Here is a 27,119-nt window from a genome sequence, read left to right on the forward strand (position 1 = left end):
TTAATAGCTCCATAGGCATGCAGACACCACTGAAACTGTCAAATAAAATGACCCTCTTGATCTAGTTGGTGGGTCCATGCTGACTGGTTTCCTTAAAAAGCACTTTTCTACCCAATTCATCATGGCACCCATATATCAGTGTACTGTCTCCTTTTGTCACACTGTGTAAGTCATTATCAGTCATACATGTAAATTCCCCTCTTAAGATTAACTCCTTAGAAGCCTTTTTTTGGGATGGGGTTACGATGCCATTCTGGTCTGCTTGTTAACCGAGACATGACCACAATAACTGCTAGACTGAGCTGTGGACCTTGTAAAAGTCACTGTTTTTAACCTATAATCATACCTCCAAAGGTTATAAGTTCATCTTCTACATACCAAGGTGGACACTGATTTTTTTATTCAGTAGTTGCCTGTGAATGCAGTAAATTTTCATGATGCAATGTGAGCCAACATGTCTAAAACAACTTCTGCACATCTATCACATGCCTATCAGGGCCCCTGAGCGGGGCTTTTGGACCCAAGCGTAAGAGGCTGTCAGGCCTGACAAAGTGCCACAGGGGGCTTTAACAAATGAACCAGTTCAAGAAACCTGCAACCTCCTCATGGAAGCACTCACAGGCTCTAAAACTGTCTCTGAAGCCAGCTATGCTGTAGATATATAGCGATATGTGGCACTTTGAAGCTACATTTAAACAATGCTTCTCTTTCAAAAGAATAACAACGAGTTCAGCTAAACCAAAGTCTGTTTGAAATTTTGCCTCAAGCTAAGTTGCTTGAACAAGTCTGAGAACTATGCTGGCATTTGCCACATCGGAAACATTTTGCATATCAAAAAAACAGTTTGGCATTTTATTATTTTTTGTTTTCGGAGAACTTTTCATGTTCCCACAAAGGTTAAATAAACTTAGATGGGTGTGGTGGACAAACCAGAGTGCTACTGTTTAGCTTGTTGAGACACATTACATTGAGACACATAAGATAAAACTTTGATGCTCCAAGTAGTACTTGGACTGCAAAAAAGCCAACTTGTATTTTTTGGCCTAAAACAGCGATTTAAGTTGGTAAAACTTGAAAATATAAATTATTGACATTTAGGGCAATAATGTAAGTTAGCACAACAAAGGAAGCCAGTTGTATGATCAAAAACAACTTTGTGAGTTGTTGTTACTTATATCTTTAAGTTGGAGTTCAAAACAAGGGACAATAGTTCTGCTAACTCTTATTTCTTTGTTGTGAAATGCGGGAAAACGGTGAAATTCGGTCATTAGCTAAAGCTAGCGGCTAACTGATGCTAGCGGCTAACTGATGCTAGCGGCTAACTGATGCTAGCGGCTCTGCTTGTTACAGCTATAAGAGTAGCCATTAGCATATCAATGCTAACTCAAAATTGTGGTCGCAACATTAGCTGACATTTCAAAGCAGCGTTACAATCGCGCCAATTCAGCACATTGCAGAAGTTAGCAGAAGAAAGGATTAAAAGTTATTACAATGTAAAATTATAAGTTAGTACAACTTACAGTTGAGTTGACAAAAATCTGAATTCAGATTTGAGCAAACTCAAAAACAAAACTTAAAATATTTAGTTTAATTGTCCAACTTAAAATTTTATCGAAGTTTGTTGCCTTGAAATTTTGAGTTCACCCAACTTTTCTTTTTTTGCAGTGTATACACTAAATGTACTGGACAAATCTCAGTCAGAGGGGGGACTAACTGACTACCACTCAGTATAATATGGGAACCAGCAGTGAGAAGCTACTGTCAGACTGTTAGAGTCTCTGTTGGAAGTTTGGTGACGCTTTGACAGCCTCAAGAAGCACTTTACTGTGTTACTGTGTGAGTGCCTGTGTTGTTGATAGCAGTGGTGGAAGAAGTATTCAGATCCCGTACTTAAGTAAAAGTACCAATACCACAATTACTCCACCAGAAGTAAAAGTCCTGCATTCAAAACTTACTGAAGTAAAAGTACAAAAGTAGGAGCAAAATGTCCTCAAAGTATCAAAAGTAAAAGTACTCATTATGCAGAATGGCCCCACTCAGATTGTTATAAATATTCTAAATATCTGATTATATTATTGATCGGTAGGCTGATGGGACTGATGAATGATGAGCTGATGAATATGTAAGACTCAGTGGTGATGAGGAGGTGGAGGGACATGCATAACAGCAACATAAACTACTAAGGGAGAGAGAGAATCTTATTTTCATAAGAAGAAGCAGCAAGATGATAGGCCACCAAAGTAGATGTGCACAGCTGATAACATGATTGACAGCCCCAGACAATGACAGCAAGGATTTATGAGTGAGCATGCATGGGGAGTAAATATAATAAAACCATGCCTAATCATACAAAGACATAATTCTTCCTGTCTGAACTCATGTTCTGCTGGATTCCTCACAGTTGGGGTCAATTTAGACCTTGCCTCCTTTTTCACTGTTAAGGAGGGTCAAGAGGATTAAACAAAATCAAACTTTCAAATCCAAATAGACTGACACAAGGTAATTTATAGAGGAAAAAGCTGTTTTTCATTTTATATGTTTTGTTGGACTAATCACCCACATCTACTTTGTGAAAAAAGTAATAGATAATGTTCTTTAAAGCTTGTCAAACACTAAAAATCAATTTAAAACACAGTAAAAACTCTTAAACTTAGTTTCTGTTAGAAAGTAAATATTGTGAAGGTGTGTATGCATTGATTGGTCAGCACAGTGTTGCCAGATGATGCATTGCACCAAAAGTTGAACCACAAATACATTATCATAATCATTGCCACAACCCTCAGCAGAAAGAAACAAGCATAACCAATTACATCTTTAAACCAGATGATTGTTTAGGACCTGATATGATATGGATATTGTTTTAAATAGTCAAAGTATCTTGTTTCCCCACACTCTTTTCTTTCATTTGGAATAATCACAACCTGTAAGGTCCAGTTCGTCTCACGGCCCCCACCAGGCTGTGGAATGCAGCTGAAAAGCTACTGCTCCCAAGGTCAGTTTCTCTCCAACAGTATATGAATGAATTCCTTGATTGATTTAGTTTTTTCTTATTACTCATGTAGAAACTGTTAGCCTGTGATATATATTTCCTGTGGCAATATTCCCAGCGTTCCACATGGCCGGCTGGTGTCCACAAAGTGTCTGGGCGTGCAGCAGTGTGCTGTAAAAAGCCTGTTGGTCTTATCAAAATATGTTGAACTGAAGCAGGAAGCACCCTCTCAACTCCCAGTCTGGTATTGGTGTTGTTGCCGCCTGGCTGTGTTGTCTTAACGCAGAGCTGTCTGCAGACAGTGTGCCACAGCCAACATTACCACCCGTCTCTTCCCGTACAGTGAGCAGCATCAGGCACCCGGGCCAGGTTTCTTCACACTCATCCTGTCCACTGCCTCTTTTAAAACGTATTTATTGCTGTGTGATATCTAAAATAATTTATTTGTTAAAATAATTTTATGTTTGTCATAGTGATGTTTCAGGGCAAGAGGAGCCCTATGCAATTGGAGCGCGGTGTCACTGCCAAATGGTCAGATACAGACGCTTTGTCACAGCCATGGTGTGTGATTAGACACACGAGTCACTCTTGTATGAATGTCATGCACCAGGCTTCCTGTTGATTGTAATGTATAGCTATAGATCCCAAATCTGACACATCTGCAATGCTGCATTTTCTGGTGTTTTCACGGTCATTTCGAATAAGATCGCCACCACCAGTGTAGGTATAATTGATTTATATTTAACAATCTACATGTGAAATTTAATTTATGTACATGGAGATTTCCATGTCTAATTACAATATGAAAATAACTCTGATGAGAGAAAGCAGTAAGAACACTTGGTGACGATCTTAAAGTACATCTGTGTTTTTACTGCACTGTATTTTATTGTGAAGGACGAAGTATGGTCTGGGTGTGTTGATAACGATGGATGATAACGGTGTTATTTATTTGGCTTATCCAGAAACATCCAGTTTCCCCAGAAAAACTCAGCACCCCCCATTGTTTTACAGGGAGGAGATCCAAGTGTGTGATTTGGGATACAGGTAGCGCACGGCTAATTCACCAGCGCTAGCATCCTTTTGACGACTCTGGTAAACTTGGTTAAGGAAAAGCAGAAAAACGGTAAGAATTGTGAGTCTAGGACAGCACACTCAGCAATCACACTGCAGGATGTCAGCACATTCATACATACTTTGAATATGTGTGTGGTCCTCTTACTACTGTGTTGTTAATTGGCTTCCAATAACAAATCAACATACATGTACATAAAGCAAGCATGCATGCAAGTAATCTATTAATGCAGCTTTAAAAGAGACATTTGTATTGGTTGCAGAGGAAGCCTTATTGAACAGCTGCATCTTGATTACATGATTCATGTCATTATATTTTATATAGTGAGACGTGAGCAGTGAGAGGGAAAAAAATGTAATTAAAAAAACAAACAAAAAACATCTCTGTTTACTTCTAGTTCCAGTACTTTCTCTTATCCAAAATGTGTTATAATTTTATTGTGAAGGTTTTGACTAGACAACCTGTTGTTTTATTGTGTCTTTAAGGTCACAATAAACCAATCAGGAATGTAAACACACAGCATACTTCCAACCTTTTAGTAAGCAAAAAAAGACATTTACCATGTATTATGCAAATAAGTTTTTAAATGTCCATGAGGTCAATTCAGAGCACAGTGTATTGCATAGCAGCAATGCAATTAAAAGGAGAGGTTCTGTGGAGGAATGTTTTCTCTGAGGTTGCAGGTGAATTATTGGTAATTTTTTGCAGTGAGAAGAAGCGGCAGGTTTCAGACATATCAATGATTTATGTTAGGAATTGGGCATGAGGCCTTATCTGAGCCTGTCTGTATGACTTATGAGAGCAGCTCATTGAACTTTCTCAATCTGACATCCTCCAGGTACAGTTTCTCACAGCCGCTTCTCAGGTTGCCACTCAGCATACGACTCCATAAAGATTAGGTTTGAGACATACGAAACATTCCGTTTTTATCTGCCCCAATCTTCATGAACCACATGTCAGTTTAACTCCAGACTCCATGTTCTCTCTTTTTTACCCTGTGAGTCATTTTTTAGTATATACTTGTATCATATTTGAATCAGTGGCTCATGAGCAGACTTGCTATTGTGATTTTCTCTCCAGTGGTAGATGGTTGTTGCATTAACAGTACTCTCAGTTTTACAGAGTACAGGTGAAGAGTATTATGAAGTAGGAGACGAGTTCTGATACCCTTTAATATATTTTTTTTAAAGTTTTACTTATCAAAACAAGTATTATTTTGAAAGTGTTGGAAAATAACATAGTGCATACCTACAGGGGCTTCATAAGAAATACCTGAAGACAAATTGATTCCACAGGTAGAATAACAGGGAGCCAGTGAAGGTAGGTGAGAATGGGAGTGATATGCTATGGGTCAAAAATGACCTGCATTAATTTCCCATGTTATTTAATGCTGCTGTGTGCTCTATCTTTTGATATTAACTTATTTTATAATTGAATATTTCAAGTATTATTTAAATATCTTGTTTTTGATAACAACAGATCACTATTTCCATTTTGCCTCTCATACTTTATGAAGGAAAAACAGTTTTTGTATTATTACACAGCTAACTACTTGGCTAAGTAGCTTGCTAAGCTAACTACTTAGCTAAGAAGTTAGCTAAGTAGCTTGCTAATCTAACTACTTAGCCAAGAAGTTAGCTAAGTAGTTAGCTTAGCAAGCTACTTAGCCAATAAGTTAGCTTAGCAAGCTACTTATCCCATAAGTTAGCTAAGTAATTAGCTTAGCAATCTACTTAGCTAAAAAATGGATATGGGTCATTTTTGACCCATGTTGTGCATTAGAAGGGTAGTGACACAAAAAGGGATTTTATTAAAAAAATTAAGGAAAACTGGAATAAAATACTGAATGAAATACTGGAATGATGAAAATAATTTGTTGCAAAGATATAGAACATAAAAACTCTATCAGGTCACTTTAGTAGTAGTAAACTGAACATTGAGGTCTAGACTAAAATAATTTCAACCAGCCTGTAGTATATGGCTGATAGTTTAGACTAAATAGCTGACATTTTTACAGTTAGCTGATAATTATTCTGTGCTTTTCCTGCATTATCATATCAGGGATATTACTTATATTATTATTAAAATGTCATGTTCTTACAGTAAGTTTAAGTTTGTAGTATTACTTTTCCAGTCGTTTCATTAAAATCAGTAACTGAACAAAGCGCCGTCAGTTTGCCTTCAAAATACAAGTAGTTGGCGCTATGCAGAAATACAGTATTCACATTTCCAAATATAGGCTACTCCTAATTAATTAATGAAGTCATGACGTTAACCATGGAATACATCTTTTATTTTAAAAGACTTTCAAAAAGAACAGTAGGGTGCTGTGTTTCTCTTGTAAAGTTTTGTTGTGAAGGGACTAACAGGAAGTGTTAGTTGTCATAATGCGGGTGGCTTGTCACCGGTGTGTCTGCTGCAGGTTTGGATCAAGGGCAGAGACTCTCCCTGAAGCAGTCTGAGGCAGTCTGCAGCGCGTTCATCTCGCTGATGGATTAACCTGGAGCTCTGACTTTACCAACACACAGGTACGTGGAGAAACTTCTGTTAAACGGCTGTTGTCATACTAATGTGGACACTGACTGTTGTTTTTGTTGTTGAAAATACCATTGGACTTGTTTTAATTTATCTTTAAATAGTTCATATGCTGTAGTTGTGATACCAGCGACAGCAGCAATTCAGGGCCAACTGACTTGGGTAGCACATTTCACAGTATAAATTAAAATATAAGTATGACTACTACACTGGTATAAGTATAATCCAATATCTGTCTTAGTTGCAGGAGCAGTTGGAATATTACAGTACAATTATCAACAGTAACAGCACTAATACTGCATCAATACAAGTAATTAATAGTAGCTGATATTAGTAATAGGCCTATTTTAGAGTAGGTGATAGAAATAAGGTAGGCCTATATGCAATTTTATGAAATGATCAATATATATATATTTAGCATAAACTTAATTAAGATATTGTCAGTGTCTGGATAAAATAACCACACATGAATATATGTATATATATATATATATATATATATATATATATATATATATATATATATATATATTATATTATATTACTTTAATCACAGGGAAGGGTGGTGCTACATAAAGGGGTTGCAGCAACTTCTCCACTGTTTTGTACTGATATTGTAGAAATGTAATAATGCACAACATAAATAAATAAAAAAGCAAAAATAAATAAAAAATAACCACACAGGAATGTGTATTCTTACCTGACAAATGTAAAGTACTTTGGTTTTATCCACATTGACTTCACACAAAAGCACAATTTTCAAAGGAATAGTTACAGTACACAGTATTAACAGATTTCTGAAATGTCTGATGGTGGATAAATGTTGTCTGTGAGTGCGTATTATAATATTGTCCAACTTTACTAGCTGCTACTATATACATGGTCGCCCATAAAGTTGGAATAGTTTTGTTTTCAGACACAATCCTCTATTAATTGTGGTTTCATTTTCACTGTGATATGTCTGGAAGAGATTGATTATTAAAGTTTTGAGAAGATATACAATTTATCTGTCAAGAATAAATCACATTGTCACAATAATTCCATGAAAAGAGGGAAACAATTTTTATTCCAACTTTATGGGCGACCGTGTATAATAGCAACAACAGTAAAAGTATCATCATAAGCAGCATTGGAATGTAGAGGAGTGACAGTGGTAGTATTAGATAGATAGATAGATAGATAGATAGATAGATAGATAGACAGTTAGATAGACAGTTAGATTTTATAAATTATATGTTTATTGTAATTCAATGATTGTAAATATTGCTTTCTTTTATTGTTATTAGTTTTTCTTTTAAAATTAATAACATAATTATAATTATTTATTGTAAATATTGCTTTCCTTATCTTGTTATCTTTTTTCTGATGCTTGCTTTGGCAATATATACATTGTTACGTCATGCCAATAAAGCCAATTGAATTGAAAAAATTGAATTGAAAATTGAATAGATATACTTTATTTATCCCAAGCTGGGAAATTACAGTGTAGCAGCAGCATTACACACAGAGACAATAACAACACAATTAAATAAGAACAACCTAGGCATACTTCAAGCAATAAAATATAAAAATACAATAAAAAATAAAGTGTCTAAAGAAGGAGTATGTATTAAGGAGTAGAATTCCAGTACAGAATAAAAATGAATATACAGCATAAAAATGTTTGGTTAGCAGCAGAAACTGCAGTATTTGTAGTAGTTGCAACATTATACCAACACTAGTATTAGCAGTACAAGAGCAGAAACTGTAGTGGTTGGTGCTGCAGATGAAGCCACAGAGGCAGATGTAATAGTGATAATGTGGCTATAAAGTGTGATCTCAGGGATGGGGATGCCGAGGATGCTGAGGGAAGGATTCAACTTTGAGTTGCCGTTGCAGTCTTGTCTCCCTCTTCTGTCCATGTGAAACTACTGCTACCTGTAACTGAGTGTGGATATAAGTCAGGGGTGTCAAACTGAAATACACAATGGGCCAAAATTTAAAACTTGAATAAAATCGCGGGCCAACATTGAACAAATAAACCTTTTAATATATACCAAACATGTTTTGCTTTAACATTAAATATGGAACCAGCAACGCTTATAAACATACAATATATAACTAAATAGTGCAGACATGCAAAATCAAATTTAAAATAAAAAACACATCAATGTCATTAATTTACATTAATAATATAATAATTTGGTATTGCCTCGTGGGCCAAATAAAATTACACTGGGGGCCAAATTTGGCCTGCGGGCCAGAGTTTGACACCCCTGATATAAGTGATGCTGCATGGCTGATGTCAATGGACAGATGTCTTCTGTTATTACGTCTGATATAAAACTAATTTATCCTTTATATTATTCTTTGTATGTTATTTGTGTGTACATTGTCTAATTTGTAAATATGTCTTTGTTGTCTAGAATTGTGTTTTAGTGTTTTGTTTTCATATTGTGGCTCCTAATAAGTAATCCACTGTTTTTTTCATTGTTTCTTCATTAATAAAAAAAATAAAATAAATAAATAAATAAAACTAAGAAACCCCTAAAACCCTAATGCTGTTATATAATCTTTTTCTACATTTTTTCAGGTGAACAACTGGAACAATGAATATGTGGTGGCTCCCAAAGGTTTTGGTCCTTATTGTGGTCTTATCAAGCCCAACCAGATGCCAAAACAGAAGGAGGAAAGGACAGAGAGATGATAGCCGCATCATCATTAATGAGGCCAAAAGTAAGTTGCCATGTAATATAGCAATGCTGTATCATCACCTTGTCCAAAGATTCAGTTCTCATGTATAGGTTATCCTAGAGTGACTGATGATGTTTGATTATTGCACATCTTGCAATAAATGAACTCAATGCCATGTCTTTTAAGAACTAAGCCTTTATTAAATGTTATATGACTAACCATCTGAACCCCAGGCCGTTTCCCGGTGTTTTTTCCTTTTTATATTTTACTGTGGCCTTGTTTTTCACTGTCCTGCAGCTCTATGGAATCAGCACAATCATAGCTAGTGTGAACATCTCCAAAATGTGCAGAATAACACAGTTAAAATTACATAAATCATAAAAAAGAACACAGGATGTATTTCTCTGATAAATAATATATTCTTTTAAATGAATAAAAATGGATATGCCCACAAGTATTATACATTTTGGAAAACACATTGGGTCTCCACATGCTATACTTATTGAAACATTTGCACTTTTAGATTCTCTACCTACAACCTCTCCTGTACTCTCCTCTCTGCTCTGTGTAAACAGCCTGCTGTAATTAGCAGGTGTGAACAAAATAATCATATTTGAAAACTCTGGCTTTCTTGAAAAATAGAGCTAGAGATGTTGGCTTTTTAAGGCATATATCCATGAGAAACAGTTTGATCAAGGATGATGATTTGTACTGGAAGTTCTTATTACTCATCTTAAGTATACAAGATGATTAATAATAAGTTAACAGGATTCAATAATATTGACCAATTTATTGGTCAAGTTCTATTGAAAATCCACCCATTTGTTTCCAAGTTGTCCTGTCATTGACTAAAATGGTGTGTCCAGGAAAAAGTTCAATCAAGTGTTAGCTCAGATCAGGTTTTCAAAAATAATTTGTAACCATGCTCTGTTCACCATGATAATTCATACCAAATGGTCAGTAGAGGCCAAGAATGGAACAATGGAGGCTACTGCTTTCTGAAATACACAGATGCTCAGATAGATGTTAGAAGCTTTAATTTATCACTGTACCAATTGTTTAACCCTTTATTAGGCGAAGAACCGTATTTGGTAACTTCAGCGGATATCCAAAATAAAAAAAAAGGTTGCAAATTTACTATTAAATTAAAGTGGCAGATCTACAAGAAAAAAAGTCGCAGATTTAAGAGATTTAAAGTGGCAAATCTGCGTGGAAAAAAGTCACAGATTTACGAGAAATAAGTGGGAAAAAAGCAACTTTTTTCTCGCAGATTCACCACTTTAAATCTCGTAAATCTGCAACTTTTTTTCTTGTAGATTTGCCACTTTAAATCTTGTAAATCTGCGACTTTTTTCGCGCAGATTCACCGCTTCAAATCTTGTAAATCTGCGATTTTTTTCGCACAGATTCACCGCTTCAAATCTCGTAAATCTGCGACTTTTTTCGCGCAGATTCACCACTTCAAATCTCGTAAATCTGCGACTTTTTTTCTTGTAGATTTGCCACTTTAATCTAGTAAATTTGCAACTTTTTTCTCGACCCCAATTTCGATATCCACTAAAGTTAGCAAATATAGTTCTTCGCCTGATAAAGGGTTAAACATCTCTAAATGGTTGCTGTTAGATTGTAAGCATGCTGTGTTTTGGCTCCTGCCTAGCCCTGATCTGCCCGGTGGAGATCATGTTCATCGTGGACAGTTCAGAGAAAGCCAAATCTCTGATGTTTGAGCAGCAGAAAGACTTCATCCTGCGCTTCAGCACTAAGCTCATGCAGCTCCAGTCAGCCGGCTGGCGTCTGCGTCTGCGCCTGGCCGCCCTGCAGTACAGCAGCACTGTCCTCGTGGAGCACAACTTCAGAGACTGGCAGGACCTGGACGTCTTCCAGAGCCGGGTGGCCTCCATGACTTTCATTGGCCACGGCACCTACTCCGCCTACGCCATCACTAACGCCACACAGGTGTTCAGCCGCGAGACGTCCTCCAGCAGCCTGAGGGTGGCGCTGTTGATGACGGATGGAACGGACCACCCACGCAGCCCCAGTGCTGTGACGGCTGCTGCTGAGGCCAAACAGCACAACATCAGGGTGTTCACCATCAGGCTGTCAGGCCTGCTGAGGGACAGTCCCATGGGGACAAAACTAAGATCCATAGCCAGCGCCCCCCCACAGCAGCACGTCCTCAGCCTCACTGACAGCCAGCTGGATGACAGACTCTTCAATGAACTGGTCAGTCATGTCTGTGTTACAATAAAATCAGTGGGTTTTTTTTGTAACTTATTTTTTATTCATTTTTTCCTTTCAACAATTACAGTGTCAGGGCACATCATACATACATGGTCATACACTCATTCTTATATCAATGTCCTTATTGTTCAGTGACAATGGTGGCGTCCTCTTCTCATCTTCTGTAATCAGTCCATTTTTCACATTTATCCTCAAATTGTGACTCTAGAATCAGTGTTTTAAGTGTGAAGCTTCACTGATGATGCACTCACAAATATACTGGAATGTAACTATTAAACTGCTACTAAATAAGCAATTAAATCAGATATATGTTATAGATAAAGAAAACAAATAGATACTGTAGGATAATATACACACAGTATGCAGTTTGTGGTGTGAACATGAGGGAGAAAGAGAACAAGATATGGGAAACAGTTTGGATTAGAGTTAGAAGGCCCCATTCATTCCAATGAGAGCACAGCAGGTGCCACTGAGGTAGAAGGCTGTGGCAAAACCATAAAACATACAATGCAAGTTTCAAAACATGAAATAAGACTGGAAATGTTAAAAAAAAAAAAAAAAAAAAAAAAAAAAAAAAAATATATATATATATATATATATATATATATATATATATATATATGCCTCAAGGATTCACACAGTGTTTTTATAAACCGTTAAAAAACACTTTCTGTTTACAATGAAAACTTAGGATGTCTTTTATAATAAATGACGTACCTCTAATGTGTGTTATGTTGGTCTTGGTATGTTTATGATATCTGCAGGATTGAACTATGAGTAACTGGCTAACTTTCCCTCTTTTTTTTTCAGAACACAATTGTCAAAACTGGGGTAAGTACTATAAAGTGTTTGAAAAATCTTGCTGTGCTTATTTACTCACTTCATTGTTTTATTTATTACAGTTTCTCAGTTGATTTGGTACATTTCTCAGAACAGAATTGAAATTCTCAACCTTGACATCATCTTCATGTTATAAAAGCAATTTCTCACTCTTGCGAAAATACGAAAATGCGAAAAATTGCAAATACGTTGGCAAAATGACAGCAGCGGCAAGGAACTCAGCAATAAGTATGTGGCAGTACAGTCTAAAACAATGAGGCAAGTTAAAGACTCTGTGGGTTAAGGGGAGGACTCAGAAAACCCAGAAGAGGAGAATCGAGCCGGGTACATAGGCACGCAAACAGAAGAGTTCACAGAAGGGTTGCCGTACTGTGAAAAGCAGGGCTGGGAGCGTAGCCAATGAAGCAGATGAGTAGACAGGAGCCCGATGTGGTACACAGGTGGACTCACTCAGTGCAGTTGAGGCAGGGAAACGCCACACCGCCACAGGAACAGGCAGAAACCAGGAGGAGCAGAGGCAAAACTTGTCGAGGACAGAAGGCTGAGGCAATTACTGGTAATTGATGAAGCAGGAGAGTCAGAGACAGGCAGGGTCGGCAACAGGAAATCTGTCCAAAAGCAAACGCTGGAAAGTCAGGCATGAATGCAATGAACAATTTTTTAAATGTGTGTGAGTCATAAGTCTTTATACTGGCTTGATTAATGATCTGAGTGAACAGGTGAGTGGAGTTGGGCTTATCAGGCGAAGAACCGTATTTGGTAACTTCAGCGGATATCCAAAATAAAAAAAAAGGTTGCAAATTTACTAGATTAAAATGGCAGATCTACAAGAAAAAAAGTCGCAGATTTAAGAGATTTAAAGTGGCAAATCTGCGTGGAAAAAAGTCACAGATTTACGAGAAAGAAGTGGGAAAGAAAGCAACTTTTTTCTTGCAGATTCACCACTTTAAATCTCGTAAATCTGCGACTTTTTTCGCGCAGATTCACCCCTTCAAATCTTGTAAATCTGCGACTTTTTCTCTTGAGTGAACAGGTGAGAGTGTGAGAGTGTGGAGCTGAACTGTGACATATGAACTGAATAGTTTAATCCCTCAAAACATCTATAGGTATAAGGTGATTGCACTAGTCACTCAAACTGCAAAATAGTTCAACCAGCTGCTGTAATCTGTAAATCTTATTTTATTAACATTTCTTTTAGACTCTTTTTGTAAATGTGACCTGAATTGCTCTCAGGTGAATCTTTACTTTCACTAATCAAGGGGAATGTGCAAAGTGTTATCAACCAATGTGTCTCCTATGTTTACATTTCTGATTTTCTATTTTTCCTTTGTGCAGTGCAATGTTTTCTGTCAACAAATTAGAGTACAAAAAGTAAAGGTATAAACATGAATCCTGTCCAATCTCTTGCAATCAATCTCCCACATATACTAATATGTAACTTTGTACTATTGACATTGAAATATGCCATATAGAAAATGTGCAGCTTTGTGCATTTTCATCAAAACCTCAGCCATAGTTTACATCAGCTTATACTTATGGACTACAAAGTTATATAACATAACAAAATATTTTGACAGTGACAGAAGGACTTTTCATTCTGATGGCTCTGACATGTTAATTTACCTTTGATCGATAAATGAAGGATTTTAAGCATTTTGCAGGTTCACACACAATCCATTATGAGGTGCTATGAGTGTGAATTGTTTAGATAAATGCACTTACTCTTTTGCAAATGTTAAGCATGATTTGAAAAATGTACCGAAGCGACTGAGAAAAACTGTATTACAATATAGAACAGTGTTGCCCTGCTATACTGTTCCTATAGGTGCAGGAATTAAACAGTACAAAACACAAAGTTACATTCATTTAAATCTAAAGCATACTGTTGATAATTTTGTTTATATTTTTGACTTTCCCCCCATGTCTTCATTTTAGTGCCCACAGCCAAAGACCTGTCTGTGTGAGACAGGGGAGAGGGGTCACCATGGAAGCCCTGTGAGTATATTATAGTATAATAAATAGCTCCTTTAAATCGTCCTGTACTACATCTTAATCAGTCTTTAGGTGCACATCTACTGTATAACACAATCTGTGTTTCATTTCTTCTAAATATTAAATTATAAATCACCACATTCTTTTGTATTTCATACAAAATGTATAACCTGGTGTGTTAATAATAGATAGATGGAGAGACAGAATTTCACTCAAGTAATAGAGTGGTGTATTTTGTCCATCACTGTCCATTTTTAAAACTCATCTTAAAACCTGTTTTTATTCCTTGGCTTTTTAACCACGCATGAGACTCTGCTCTTGTTTTTAGTATTTCATGGTTTGCTTTTATTTATTGTTTTTTAAATAGTTTTTTAAAAAGCAATGAATCTATTTATTTTAGTGTTTATTCCTGTTTTATTTATTTTATTGTCTCTTGTTCTGTTTGTTTATGTACACTGAAAAAAGAAAATAGTTGGACCAACTTAATTGAATTGTTTCATTTGGTAACACCTAAATGAATTAAGTTCTTTCAAATTAATTTAATAAGTTAGATTAACACAATTGATTTTAAATTAATTTAAAAGAACTTAATTCATTTAGGTGTTACCAAATGAAACAATTCAATTAAGTTGGTTCTTTTTTCAGTGTACAGCACCTTGTTGCGGCTGTGGTTGGTTTAAAGTGCTTTACAAATAAAGTTGAGTTGAGTTGAGGAAGTGGACTTTAGTTTGTATTGTTTTGTCAAACTATTTTGACATAGATTTAGGCCGTATTGCCCTAGTATTGACCTATATGGACCCTGAATGTCTGTACTTAATTGAATTTGAAGCTATTGCTTGTAGTTAGTTGATTTGCATTTGAGTGTTTTACAAATGTACTTTCTTTTCTCTCTTTTGTGACTGCTTATTTCTTTTGTTGATAAATAACAGATTGTACATTTCAAATTTTTAAATTTACTTGAGTTGTAACAGGGTAGGCGTAATAAGCTATGATTCAGCCTTTTCGGTCCAAAGGTCTATCATCAATTTTCTCTCTCTGTTTACATGTTGTTTACTTTGATCAATGTTTTTTTTTTTCTGGTTTGTTGCTTTTGTTTTGATGACATGTATTGACCGAAATAAACAGATACGAAACAGAAACGAAACAGAAACCTACTGGTCAGAAGAACCTGGTCTCACAGGAATCCGTGAAATAGCCACGGATTCGCTTAACTCAAAATCCGTGGAATAGCCACGGAATCACTCAAATTTCCGTGAAACTGACACGGATTTCGCTATAATGTAAGTTAATGACAGTCATATCCCGTGGCTATTGGTTTGTTCCAAGTCACGTTACTTTCAAGGTTCCAGCAGTCAGAACAGAAAACATGGCGGACAGTTCTCTCATTTTTAGTGAAAAAAATCAATATTTTGGCTTAGTTTCTGCATAAAAATGGATTTTGATCAAATTTCTAGCGAGAAATATATGTTTTATTTTCTAAATATTCACTCAGTGAATGTACATAATCACTTTGTATGTTGGAATAGCCACGGGATATGACTGTCATTAACTTGCATTGTAGCGAAATCCGTGTCAGTTTCACGGAAATTTGAGTGATTCCGTGGCTATTCCACGGATTTTGAGTTAAGCAAATCCGTGGCTATTTCACGGATTCCTGTGAGACCATGTTGGGTCAGAAACATGGCACGAGAGAAAGTCAACTTTCTCATGAGAGTAGAGGGAATAAGCTGCTGTACTGGCCTGATATCAAGCAAATACCGTATTTTCCGGACTATAAGTCGCAGTTTTTTTTAAAGTTTGGCCGGGGGTGCGACTTATACTCTTGAGCGACTTATGTGTGAAATTATTAACACATTATTACCGGTATATCATTTCACATGTTATTTTCACACTAAACCGCAAGAGGGCGATCTAGGCCGAGTATGAGGATGAGTCTGACGTAAGCGACGTAGAAGAAGAAGCGCCGCATCTTCTACCTGCGGAGTTAGCAGAGTTAGCGGAGAAGATTTTGGATTTTAGTTATTTGGAGTGACACGGATGGTTTGGTAAACTTCTTAGCATGTTATTTATGCTATAGTTATCTGAATAACTCTTAATATGTTATGTTAACATACCAGGCACGTTCTCAGTTGTGTCATGTAACGTAAGCATACCGTACAATTATTCAGCCTGTTGTTGCCTCTATTCTATTTTTATTTTAAATTGCCTTTCAAGATGACATGTCTGTTCTTGGTGTTGGATTTTATCAAATAAATTTCCCCCAAAAATGCGACTTATACTCCAGTGCAACTTATATATGTTTTTTCCTTCTTTATTATGCATTTTATGGCTGGTGCGACTTGTACTCCGGAGCGACTTATAGTCCGGAAAATACGGTATGTTTGGGCAATGTGACACTATTTCAGCACCATTATACAGCCTAGATGTGGTCGGGTCTGCTGTCTTCTGGTTGAAAGTCTCTCTCTTAGCCTCACAAAGCCCAGTAAGCCTTCCACAGTGGCTTGTTATTCATGGTATTCTCTCAGCCTCAGCACCCAGGCTGGCGGCCTCCACCAGCAGGTGCATCTGGCCTGCATTCAAAGCACCACAGAGAAAAGAAATTTTTCCCACAATGTAAGTGTAGCAGGTGGTACAGAGGCCAGATAAAAGGTCTGTTTTCATTGGTAGAGAGGCCGTTGGAAAGAAGCAAAGGTCAATGATGGAAGATTAAACACGAGCAAACACACCAGCTGAGATGATCTGAGAACCTGCCGCACTGACATGGAGGTTTTTGTTGGACAGGGGTTACAGACAGGTCACCCTGAGAATGACCTGTCTTACCTTTGCCTAAACACACATGGAGTCCAAACTAAAAGAGGGCCCAAATATTCTCTTTGGACATAATCTCTCCCTTTTCTTTCATCTAGGGGAAACCAGGCGAGCCGGGGTCTGATGGAGCTCCAGGTCCAAAGGGGTCTCGCGTAAGTCTCTATTGTCTCCGTAATCCAGCGCTAGCAACAGAAAGAATCCATGAAGTGTTGTTTGACGTGCTGTTTTGTCTGGGCTCGGTCACTGTAGGGGGAACCTGGCATTAATGGACGTCCAGGAATGGCGGGCCTTGAGGTAATCATCAAATATTTTTTCAAAGTTCTAATGCCTGGGTCACGCTGTCAATCTGAGCATGGTATTCTGTTTTATTCTAGATTGAAAAGCAAGAAGGCAGCAACAAAAGAATCATATTGACAATTCCCCATCATTATTTCACTACTAAAACACTGCATTGTTAAATAATGTTGTCTAGTAAGAAGCAACGGGCCAGTTTTGCAGGCTAAAGTAGTTGTATTTTAGTTATTCTAATCCAGACTTTCTTTATTGGTTTTTTCTTTCTTTACAAACAGTCAGGATCTCAGTTCTTACAAAAGACAATGGTTCCAAAACAAGCTTAAGATCCAGTTATTATGGACATATCAGCCCAGATGTAACCACCCACCCTGAACTACACACATTCAATCCATTCATACTCACGACATACATGTGCAAGGCACAGGTTACAAACAAGGGAACAGAAAGCGAAGAGACATAATACTTAGGAAAGATACAGATACATAGCCATTAATAATAAATAAATAAAAATAAATAAATAAAAACATACATATACATATACATATGAATATTGAAAATAAAGTAATAAGGAATAAATAATTAATAAGGAATAAATAAGTAAAAAAATAAATAAGTAAATAAAATAAAAAAATAAAATAAATAAATAGTAAAAAAAATAAAAAACAGGTTTCTGCTACAATATTCAGAGATTCATTGTATGTGGTAAAGGGCTGCCACATCTTATAGAAACTGCCTGAGGACCCTTTTAAGGAAAGCCTAATTTTCTCTAGTGTAATGCACTGCAGAACGTCCTGAATCCATTTATTATGAGTCGGGGGGGAAGAGTGAGACCATTTTAAAAGAATAAGTCTTCGAGCAAGTAATGTGGTGATTGCGATTATTTTTTGTGTACACTTAGGCACATTGCGTGGAGTATTTTAGTTATTCTGAGAAACTGCACCTCTTCTTAGGTTTCTGACTGTGTCTCTTTCCCACGGGACAAAAAACCCACTAACACTCACTAACATTCGTCTTTTGTCTTTGTCTCAGTTGGAAAGGTTACAATCAGCAATCATTCAAATGACAAATTATTCTACAGTAGTCAGGTATTGATCGACTCTAGCTCAGATCGGCAGTGATGTTAACATTACACCCAGGTGGACACGTTAGTTTTCGCCCTTTTTCTTCTAAACCTCTCTTAATGAACAGGTTTTCCATTGTGTTTGTGACAATGAAAAAAAAAACAAAACATAATTGTCTACTGGCAATGGAAAGGGAGTCTATCGCATATTTTAGCATTTTTTCCCGCTATTAAAAACCTGCACATATATATGTCACATATTTGCCCCAAAGGCGTTACACTCTGCATAGGATATGATACCCTCTATTCAATTCAACATTTTGGAAAATACACTTATTTGCTTGCTTTCCATGAATGAGAGATTAAGATGAATCGATTGAATGTGCACTAAGAACAGGAGCCAAGAGGCAAAAAGCTTAGTTTAGCATAAGGAGTGGAATGCTAGGTTTGCTCGTAACAAGGTTTAAAAATACATGCATTGGAACTATTTATTTGCCATGTTGCAAGTTTTAAAACCTGTGTATTTGTCATTTTAGAACACAGGATTGCACATTTAAATATAAATTGTAGTCCCTTCACGCTACACACATAGAGAACATACACAAATATTACAATTAGTAAAGAATAAAATTCAATATGAATATCTTTATATTTATAAATCTTTCTATCTGAGAACAATTGCACTTCCTAAAATGTTACTAACTGCATAGGTAAATAACTCATAATATTAGAAATTATTAAATAAAAATCACCTCTTTTATCAGACACAATCCTCTATTAATCGTGGTTTAATTTTTATTGTGATATGTTTGGAAGAAATTGATTAATAAAGTTTCGAGAAGATATACACATTATGTGTCAACAATAAATCACATTTTCCCAATCATTTCATAGAAATAAGTAAAAAATATTTTTTTTCCAACTTGATTGGTGACCATGTACATAGCTACGCCACAATTAGCAAATATTTTTGCCATCTATGAAATCCGCTGTGTGACAGCTGCTGGTTTTCTATGGCAGCAGTATGATGGCTAGTGGACAATCAACTGCCTGATTTGAAGTTTAATTTAAATTTCTCTTTCTGTAGGGTCGACATGGCAGCAAAGGGGGAAAGGTATGTATTGTTATTATTGTTACTGACAATAAATTGTAAAAATACAATTTTTATTCCTGATGAATCACAGCTGCCAAATCCAGGTAAAAAAAGCACATCTTAACTATTCTATGCATTTTTAAAGGACTCTGTGACTCTGCCAGTTGTCTCTTACCTGTATCTTTACTGGTTGCAATTTGTAGGGAGAGGAGGGTGAATGTGGTGCCCCTGGTAAAAAGGGAGAACAGGTAGGTTTCATTATTTATTTATCTGTTTTTTTATGGCCTAGAGATGTAAATATAATGATACTACTACACTGATGTGTTTTTTTTCCCCTCAGGGTGCAGTTGGACCTCAGGGACCCAGGGGCCCAAGAGGAGAGCAGGTGAAGTTTTTAAAAATTGTATCCCATTAACCAATACTGTTTTTGTATAGAGCATACTAATATATAAAAGACTGGGGACATTATTATACACAGAAACTCAGTTAAAAGTTGTTGTGTCATAGCTCAGATGTCTCCCCTCACATTGGACAAAAATAAACAGGAAGTCTATTTGGTGTTGAGTTACATTCAAATCACAAGTTTAAATGATTTATATTTGACAACATGTGAATCTTTATAAGTCATTATAGAGTTATGACACACGTCTGAGAATCCATACAGGCACATTGAAGGCAGTTCAGTTAAAAGTCAGAGAATATGCACTGTAACCACCATGTTGTGACTTAAACATCAAATAAATAGATGTAATAATTCATTGGAAAAAAAGGACTGAGCATAAATTAAAGGATTCAGTAAAATTAGTTGAAAACAATTTCATGTCTGTGTTTGAAGTAGACAGCTGAAGTCAAGATGGGGTTAGTTTAGCTTAGGATAAGGACTGAAATCATGTGTTGAAAGTTTATAAAAACACTGACCAACACGCTCATCAACACCATATATAATGTCCGTTTAATCAATTCCATACACAGATAGAAATGTAGAAAAGGCCCAAAACACCAGCACAATGTGTGTGTGTGTGTGTGTGTGTGTGTGTGTGTGTGTGTGTGTGCATGCGCACCGCATCACATTGTGTGCAGATACCAAACCCAAAAACCTGTGCATCCTGATTAGGGGTGTGCCATATCGTATCTTTCACGATTATACCAGGTTTGTTTTTTTTATAAGTAAAAAAAAATGCATATAATGATATTGACAACATTCCTCTTTCTTGACGTAGTGGCGTAAGGGTTACAATATTTCTTTAAAATATGCAATGATTAAGATCAGTGTATATGATCATAGTGGCATTAGAATGTGTGAGAGGTCACCAAGTTTGGGCTTTTATGCCCCCGGACCCCCTAGCCAGCTATTTTTCAACACTGTCTGGCTGCTCCATGTCCTAGAGGAAAGCCCTGTTGACTGTGAATAATGTTATGTGAGGTGATTGCTCACATTTAGCTCTCAAAGTGCATGAGATTAATGCATTTTACTTAAAAATGTACAAAATGTACATTTGGTATTATTTGCTAATTCTCAAGAGTATTTTTTTTTGTATTTTGAAACTGTTAAGCTTCTACACTTTTAAATTCATGGTTGATTTATATTTTGTTGAACATTTTTTGTTTATTTATCATATTTTCTATATATTTTTCAGTATTTTGTAATATCGTCAAGAATATTGTTATCGCAAAAATGCCCTGAAATGTCTTGATAATCTTTTAGGGCCATATCGCCCACCCCTAATCCTGATCATATCTGGCAATGAGTGCTAGAAGATGTGTATCAGAAGCACTGGACAGACAGTGCTTACTGAATTAGTTGAAGCTGTAGAGGTGCTGATAAATGTTTTGCTGAAACTTTGAGCCAGGCTAGCTGTTTCCCCCTGCTTCCAGTCTTTATGCTAAGCTAGGCTAACCACATCCTGACTCTTGCTCAGTACTTAACACACATCAATGAGACTGATATTTATTTATTACTATTCTATAGCACCTTTCAAAACCAGGGTTATAAGGTGCTTTACAAGGTACATTATCATGGATGCAATACAACAGTTAAAACAAAAATAACAGAACATCATCAAAAACAGTGAACAAGCAAAAATAATAGGATACAAAATTAAAATATGTGTAAGAACGTTAGAAATCATTGCACAAATGCCACTCTGTACAAGTGGGTTTTTAAAAGTTTTTCAAAATGATACACAGACTCAGCTGCTCTGATACTGAGGGGGAGCTTGTTCCACAGTGTTGGAGCTAAGACAGTAAATGCGTGATCTCCCTTTGTCTTGAGCCTAGACCGTGGGACGCTTAACAGTATCTGATTTTGAGATCTGAGGGATCTTGGTGCAGAGTAGGGGGTTAAGAGTTCTGAAATATAAAGTGGAGCTAGACCATGGAGAGATTTATAGGTAATAAAGAGGATTTTAAACTGAATTCTGTAACGGATGGGGAGCCAATGTAATGCTGCGAGGACTGGAGTGATGTGTTCTCTGCGTCGGGTGTTTGTGAGAAGTCTTGCTGCTGCAAATATATATAAGAGATATGGCTCTTCTCCTAACTCTCAGAAAGAAAGTGCATTTCCCAAAATGTCACCTATTCTTTTAGGAAATTACCAGCAAAGTGTGTGGTTAATATTCTTTCAAAGTAGAAGTTTAAATTGAGGAGAACTCTGTGGATGATTCTTCATACCTGAATGGGTGTGTGGTCAAATTGAAAGATTCCTGTGTTCTCCCACATCCGCGCTGAAACAATCAGGGCCGCGGTGGAAGCCACACACTCTGAGTCCATCTCCTGCTCTGCACTTGTGGAATGTGAGCTGTGGATTAGGTCTTATCCCTCTCCTAATGTAGCCTTTCCAAAGCTGGGAATCCAAGCCTGCAATGTTTGGTTGTAGTCTTTGAGCAGACGTTGTCCCAGAGGATTAGGATTTGGGCACATGTTATCAATTCCCTCTCTTCTTAAATGCTTATTGCCCCCTTCAGCACTGGTAGAACAACAGCAGCCATCGTCTGAGTGCCATAAGGTTTTATGTCCTCCAGATCTGTCTCCAGTTCCCATGAAATGTCCCTACACACACACTGTCCAAAGTCTATTCATAAAACTGGAATACCAAAGTATACACCATCGCGGTATCAGTATCCACAAGTCCGTGAACAGCTTGAAAAAGACCCCAAATTATGAGATTATCTCAATTTAAAGGAACAGCTTTGCCTATTGACATTTTTCTTTCTTTTAGATTTGATTTTCTAAAGCAGGGGTGTCAAACTTAAATACACAGTGGGCCAAAATTTAAAACTTTGCGGGCCAACATTGATATTTATTGAAAAAATTGACCTAAACAAGTTCAAACGAAATGGAACAAGCAAAGCTTGGTATAACTTAATATTGCAAACATGCAAAATCGAATATCAAATAAAACAAACAAACAAACACATCAATGGCATTCATTTCTTAAATAAAATTTAAATAAAAATCGTATGTCCCTTTATTTTATATGCGGCCTTCTTTAAATTTAAATTTAACAGTAATCTTTTTCCACAGGCTAAAAATAAATGTAAGAATTAAATAACAATAATAAACCAAATGACTAATAATAATATCCTTCAATGAATGTGCAACCATTCAAGCCCATGCCTTGGACTAGCAAGAAAAAGTGCATAAAGACAACTTTAATTGTTGCTCAGTTTGCTACACACTGATCTACTGTGTTCAAGCCAAAACACGAGCAGAGCATTCTGGGATTTGTAGTATTATTTGCGCTGTATAATACCGGCGGGCCAGCTCTGGTTGTCATTTGGTATTTCCTCGCGGGCCAAATATAATTATACTGCGGGCCAAATTTGGCCCACGGGCCAGAGTTTGACACCCCTGTTCTAAAGCATGCTTTTTCCTGGAGCTACACTACAAAAGCCCAGTTCAGCCCCTCCATACAGCCAGCATTATAATAGAAATGGTCTAGTTTGAAGAGTCCAGTGGCCAACTGTCTACTTCACAACCACCCTGTAGCTGGTGGCCTATAATTTGTGTTGGTTATTAATGCTGATATTGTGACATAAGGATCTCTTTGTGTTGATCTAAAAAAAATAAATTAAAAATAATAAATCCTGGACAGGTCTCCAGACTATCACAGGGCAGATACATGAAGACAGACAACCATTCACACTCTCATTCACTCCTACGGATAATTTAGAGTCACCAGTTAAACCTAAGCGGCATGTTTTCAAAGCCAGATTCAAACCTGTACATCTTCTATAATCTCCCATATTCAGCTTTATGCTTTACATTAACTCATTAAATCCCTAAGCGACGTATACTGGTGGTCATGTGACGGTGGTCATGTGACTGTGACAGGAAGTAACTTCTCCAAAATATGTGTGTGACTGGAAACAGAAATGGGGAAAAGTAGCTAATTTCAAAAAGCTTATTTTTTGTTACGAGGCTTAAAGTTTAAACCCATTTAACAATTCTAATCACTTAATAGTTTGTCCTGTATTGCATTTATCTTGTTCTGACCATATTTTCTGAACAAATTAAAGTCACACAATGTATATATATATATTATGGAGATGAAAACAAAAAGGCAAATGGTTATTTGATTTTATTTATTATTAGTACTTATTTTTTTACTTAAAAACAAATCAGAAAAATAATTTATTGTTAAACAGCACTACTAATGTCACCATGTTGATATATGTTGTGGAGATGCAAAGAAAAAGTAAAATTTGTATTCTTGTAAGCAGAAAAGGTGTCTAGTTTTTTTTATTTTACAATAAGAAATATTATAAACATAAATTCCATAAACGCTCATTGTAACATATAAGTCACATCACAGATCTTTGACATTTAGGGGTAGAATTATTTTTAAAACATCATAAATGTGTTCTATGTGGTCCACTTGGTCTGTTGTATATCCCCCATCATTTTCCTTTAAGGATAACTGGGTCTGGGTTCTTTTGGGTTAATAGGACATCTATCTCAACTAATCACAATAAATGTATAAAATACAATGACAGTTCATTTTGGGGTACCAAAAATATTAAGTCCAGGTCTTGCATACCACCACTCCCATAGGTTTGGTTCTCCAAAAGACTAACAATAACAGTAAACACACAGATACTAATTCAGTGTTGACGTGTATTTTTTCCATCACTGCCCATGAAAAATTACAATTTTAAAATAAATGTTGTGTGAAAATTGTTCCAGAGTTAGGGTTACGAGTAAACCATAAAAAGGAAACATTTCATCATTGAAAACCCTCAAAGACATAAAAGGTGAAAAACTATGATCTTTAATTGTAGTGAATATAAAGTGGTCTCTCAAAAACACATGAAGCAGTATAGATTGTACTACATAACTAATATTTAGCATAATAATCAATGGCAGATATGCAATACTTGCTTGAGTCAGGTAATCTATCCTAGTCATCATCACGCCCGCTAGTGTGGGAAGAACAAGAATTAAAGCCAAAATTATCAGAAAAATATTCACAAAGGATGATTAATCTCTCCTGCTTGGCTTAAAGCATTGATAAATTAGCCAACTTATTAAAGTCCTGTTACTTATGACAATTTAATATTACAGTTACATATATCTTAAGCATGCCTGGTTGATTTTGGTTACTTTTTCATGACATCTAACATTTGAGGATAGAATCTGTGAGTCAGAGAGTCTCCAGTCACACTCTTGTTATATTCCAGCAGAGGGCGACACAGCTCAGCAGCCAGTGCCACAAACTTTGATCAACAGTCACATTTCTCCTGGCAAGAATGGAAATTTATTCTGTCTAAAAAGTAGAGTCAACAATATCTTATCCTTTATAGGGGTTATACTGATTTTATACATCAGACTCCAGGTTACTTTCCCTGCAATGCTTGTTGCATTGTGGGTAATGTAGCTGCCATGTTTTCAAAATGAAGGAGAATGTGTGGAGTAAAGAAGACAATATCTCTGTTTTTTTACAGTCTCATGTTTAATATCCCTTATGCTACCTATACATCAGAAGACTTTGAAAAGATTTGGAAAAGACTCCTGGAAAACTATCAGCTCACATCTAAAGACAAGTGTTTAGAGTTTTTAGTTTTTGCATTTTTTCCCATCATGCTCTTAGTAAAAACTTAATAAATGGAGGTGAAGCAGCTTTTGGCTCCAGCTGCTCTAGTGTGTGCAGTGGTTTGTGTTGAAAAAAAAAAAAGAAGAGGAGAAGACGCCACAAAATGCTCCCTCACAAAGCTGAAAAAGGGTTTCTGTTTTTCTGACATGAAAAGTTGACTATTTTACAGTAAAAATAGATTTAAGGAAGAATAAAGGGACTTGGGTTCAGTCCCCTCTGTGTTTGTGGGAAGCCGGATAGGGACCCGTGTATTGACAACACCCACACTTGGCAGTAACAAGAATGGAGAACTGGATTTATTTTAACTGTCCAATAAAGGCAAAGATTGTCAAATAGGAGTTTATGGTTATCATATTAAATTCCTTTTATGTTATTTATGGAACATGTATTTAATTGTCCATTCCCTTTTCATGTCATGTCTCAGGGAACTGGGGGAGGACCTGGAGACCAGGGTCCAGAGGGGACACCTGGATCTAAAGTAAGAACACTGGCAGTCAAATTTCAAATATATCCAGTAAATCAGTTTGTTCACAAGGTGAAGCTATAGGGATGGTGGTAAGTATCTTTTCCTTCTCCTTAAAGGGCGATCGAGGACCGAGGGGTGTACCTGGACCTCCAGGAGATAATGGCATTGGGTTTCCAGGTTCCAAGGTAAGGTTGGGTTTGATATACTAAAGCAGTAGTTCTCAACTTTTTTGAGTCGCGACCCCCAATTTAACATGCATGTTGTCCGCGACCCCCGCTCACTGAACAGAATCTCACAGTTCAGATCACACAAAAAATAAACAAAATGACCACAAAAAGACACAAAATTACTAAAAAAAATTACACAAAATGACCAAAAAAGGAAACAAAATTACCAAAAAAGACACAAATTGCCCACAAAATGATCAAAAAAAGACACAAAATGACCAAAAAAAGACACAAAATTACCAGAAAAGACACAAAATTACCAAAAAAGACACAAAATGACAAAAAATGACCAAAAAAGACACAAAATGACTAAAAAAAGACACAAAATGACCAAAATAGGAAACAAAATGACCAAAAAAAGACACAAAATGACCAGAAAAGACACAAAATGACCAAAAAAAGACACAAAATTACAAAAAAAAAGAGACATTAAATGACCAAAAAGACTAAAACACATGAACGCATTAACACAGTGGAGACAGAGCTGACTTCCAAAATGATTTGGTGACCACCAGAAATCATCTCGCGACCCCAAGGTTGAGAATAGCTGTACTAGAGGAACATTTTCCTACTTGCCTAGTTAAGGGGAAGCCAATGTGTGTTTCGTGAATCTTTCAGTTTATCTTTAATATGTATACTTTGTCTTTCAGGGTGACAAGGGAAACCAAGGAAGACCAGGTCCTCTTGGACCGATGGGTATAGGTGAACCAGGGACACCAGTGAGTTCTCAAATCT

At 36.5% G+C, this 27,119-nt stretch overlaps 1 protein-coding gene across 1 annotated transcript in view; it reads left to right on the plus strand.

Annotated features, from left to right (window-relative positions):
* Nucleotides 1-6,513: 6,513 nt before the first annotated feature.
* The window catches only part of LOC131985253 (collagen alpha-1(XXVIII) chain-like), a 34,318-nt gene continuing 13,712 nt past the window's right edge, over nt 6,514-27,119 (plus strand). The window contains exons 1-13 of the mRNA XM_059350293.1: nt 6,514-6,592; nt 9,172-9,314; nt 10,930-11,495; nt 12,324-12,344; nt 14,289-14,348; nt 17,252-17,305; nt 17,403-17,447; nt 19,595-19,621; nt 19,804-19,848; nt 19,941-19,985; nt 26,116-26,169; nt 26,274-26,342; nt 27,035-27,103. Of these exons, the coding sequence (XP_059206276.1) occupies nt 9,188-9,314; nt 10,930-11,495; nt 12,324-12,344; nt 14,289-14,348; nt 17,252-17,305; nt 17,403-17,447; nt 19,595-19,621; nt 19,804-19,848; nt 19,941-19,985; nt 26,116-26,169; nt 26,274-26,342; nt 27,035-27,103 (1,182 nt within the window). The 5' untranslated portion in view covers nt 6,514-6,592; nt 9,172-9,187. The remainder of the gene's footprint in view (nt 6,593-9,171; nt 9,315-10,929; nt 11,496-12,323; nt 12,345-14,288; nt 14,349-17,251; nt 17,306-17,402; nt 17,448-19,594; nt 19,622-19,803; nt 19,849-19,940; nt 19,986-26,115; nt 26,170-26,273; nt 26,343-27,034; nt 27,104-27,119) is intronic.

This window comes from Centropristis striata, chromosome 14, assembly GCF_030273125.1.
Source record: "Centropristis striata isolate RG_2023a ecotype Rhode Island chromosome 14, C.striata_1.0, whole genome shotgun sequence".
In the NCBI taxonomy this organism is placed as follows: Eukaryota; Metazoa; Chordata; class Actinopteri; order Perciformes; family Serranidae; genus Centropristis; species Centropristis striata.